Below are 2,573 nucleotides of genomic sequence, written 5' to 3'. Positions count from 1 at the left end.
CATACAGAAACATACAGCAGCATGAGTCTCACCTTGACTCCATACTTGACTTTACCAGCGTAGTGTCTGATGATGAATGCAGGCTCCATGACAGCAGGGAACTCGATGTAGCTGTTTCCTTCATGCTGACGCTTGAACTTGTCCAGCAAGGTCTGATTGGAAGCCTGGGGGAAACTGGAGAGACAGTGATTTCATCAGGTACAGGTTCAAAGTGTAAAGCATGGGGAACTCAGAAATCAAAATTAAAAGACTAAAATAAATAAATATCTGATTTGAGAGGTTACAATACAAGTACTAATACAAAACTTTCTGTATCTACAAGAAGGCATTTAATCTTTTTGGAAAGGAGAAGCTAAATGCAGCAGCAGAAACAGCCAACTCTTCCATTAATCGATTACTTACTTTCACCTCTTCTACTTGTGACTACAAAGCAGAGCTGCAGTACCATCTGATGATTACACCCAACATTTCTCAAGAGCACCTAGCTCACATCTAAGCAAGGTACACAGTACTGAATCTCTGATTGTATTCCACCAACCCCAGGGATTCAAACTCTATCACAAGACAATGTTACAACTCAGGTGCACTGCCCCTACTTGCACATTGTATGGAGGTGTTTTCACTTTAGCTTCATGGACACTTTTACCCCAAGCCCACTGCTGGCCGAAGTGTATCCACATGGGTTTTAAAATCTGAGGCTGTTACTGTAAGAATGAACCCCTGCACTTGCCCCTATCCTGCAGTAACCTAATCTACTTCTCTAGAATCTCTGAAGCTCTGCAAGCTCCAGCAACTGTGAATGATGAGCTCCCTGAGCGTCTTTCTTATTTAGCATGAAGCTCCTTCCTGTGGCAGCAAAACACCCCAGGAGAGATCCTGTCCTCCCTCTGTTTTTTCTTTAGAGAACCCCCTTTGAGCTCAGTTCTCTAGAAGTGGTCTCCCCTGTCACACACACAAACATGTACACACTACTTTGTCATTATTAGATCCAGATGAACCAGCTGCATTAAGTGGCAAGTAAGATGACAGCTAACACAGATAAATATGGTTGTGTGTGTACCACCTAATGTGTTTTTATGCAAGGGGGGCAGGAGCCTGCTGAATTTGATTTACAATGGAGAAAGATGTAGAAGCAGCATGCTGACCTGCAGGAGGAGTGCGCACAAGTCCTGGTGTTGGTACCCAACAAGCTAATGAGCAAAAAGCTGGCACAGGAAGCAGTTTGTCTCTGTGATTCACCAGTTGGGTGCAAAACATGCTTGTGTAGCATGATCAAAAGGTCATTTCAGGCATGCCTTCCAACATTCTGACAAGGTAAAGATGTGAATTATAGACCAACCGGCCATAACATTATGACCACCAGCTGTCAGGAAGAGCACGAATGTGTCGATCATTCAGTGAAAAACCCACGTCAAAAGAGTGAACAAGACCTGAAGCCTTGGAGATGCTCTGACCCAGTCAACAGCCATCACAGGTTGGCCCTTGTCAAGGCCACTCAGATCCTTACATTGACTGTTTTCCCTGCTTCCAATACATCAACTTCAAGAACTGAATGTTCATTTGCTGCCTAATATACCCCCCACACTGACAGGTGCCGTTGTAATGAGATAATCAGTGCTATTCACTTCACCTGGCAGTGGTCATAATGGGAGGGGAGGTTGAACAGCTGGTCGTAACAACCTGGAGCTAAACAAGTTGAAAACAGTGGAAATGATAGTGGATTTTAGGAGGAGCTCCCCCACCCTGTCTCCACTCAGCATACTCAGCAGCACTTCAGTATCATAGTCCTACAAGTTCCTGGGCTCCACAATCTCTCATGACTTGAAGTAGCTGACCAACATCTGAGCCATCATCGAAAAGGTGCAGCAGAGGACGTACTTCCTGCGTCAGCTCAGGAAGTTCAACCTGTCTCAGGAGGTGTTGATTCAGTTCTATAGGGGAATCATGGAGTCTGTTTTCTGCTCTTCCATCTCTGTCTGGTTTGCCTCAACAACAAACTAGGACAGGAACAGACTCCAGGGAACAGTAAGTCCACAGAAAAAAATCATCGGTGCCAGCCTGCCCTCCATGGAGGACCTGTACACCTCACAGGTCAAAAGGAGGAAATTTCTGCAGACCCCTCACACCCTGGACACAAACTGTTTGAACTCCTCCCCTCTGGACAGCACTACAGGTCACTGTAGCCTGAGACAACCAGACACAAGGACAGATTCTTCCCCTGGGCCATCCACTGCTTACAAAATGTGAGCAGTGGATGGTGTGGCAACAATTCCACATCCCCCAAATGTGTAATTCATAAGATCCTAACCATAAATACACAAAACTCTTCCAAATTCCTTTAATTGGCCAACTGTTGCTTAAAGCATTGAGTGTGCTGCAGGTGGCGTACTTGCACTCTTCGTCCAGCAGGTGGAACAGAGCTGTGGGTTTCTTGCTGATGAGGTTGATGCAGCCGCTGTTGTCAATGTAGTTTATGTTGTGCCAGGTGATGCCTTCTGCCCTATACTCCTCCTGCAGGGGAAGACACAGAAGAAGGAAGCTGTTAGACTGCATTGATCCTACTGACTACCTTT

The 2,573-nt window shown here is 45.7% G+C and overlaps 1 protein-coding gene across 1 annotated transcript in view; it reads right to left on the bottom strand.

Annotated features, from left to right (window-relative positions):
* Window positions 1–2,573, bottom strand: part of LOC109972815 (unconventional myosin-IXa-like) — a 91,620-nt gene that overhangs the window by 29,363 nt on the left and 59,684 nt on the right. The window contains 2 exon segments of the mRNA XM_020621977.1: window positions 33–174; window positions 2,390–2,511. Of these exon segments, the coding sequence (XP_020477633.1) occupies window positions 33–174; window positions 2,390–2,511 (264 nt within the window).

The sequence above is a fragment of the Monopterus albus genome, unplaced genomic scaffold, assembly GCF_001952655.1.
Source record: "Monopterus albus unplaced genomic scaffold, M_albus_1.0 scaffold7.1, whole genome shotgun sequence".
NCBI classification, from domain to species: domain Eukaryota; kingdom Metazoa; phylum Chordata; class Actinopteri; order Synbranchiformes; family Synbranchidae; genus Monopterus; species Monopterus albus.
The sequence above is the reverse complement of the archived record's forward strand: the minus strand, read 5'-3'. Positions and strand labels throughout refer to the sequence as shown.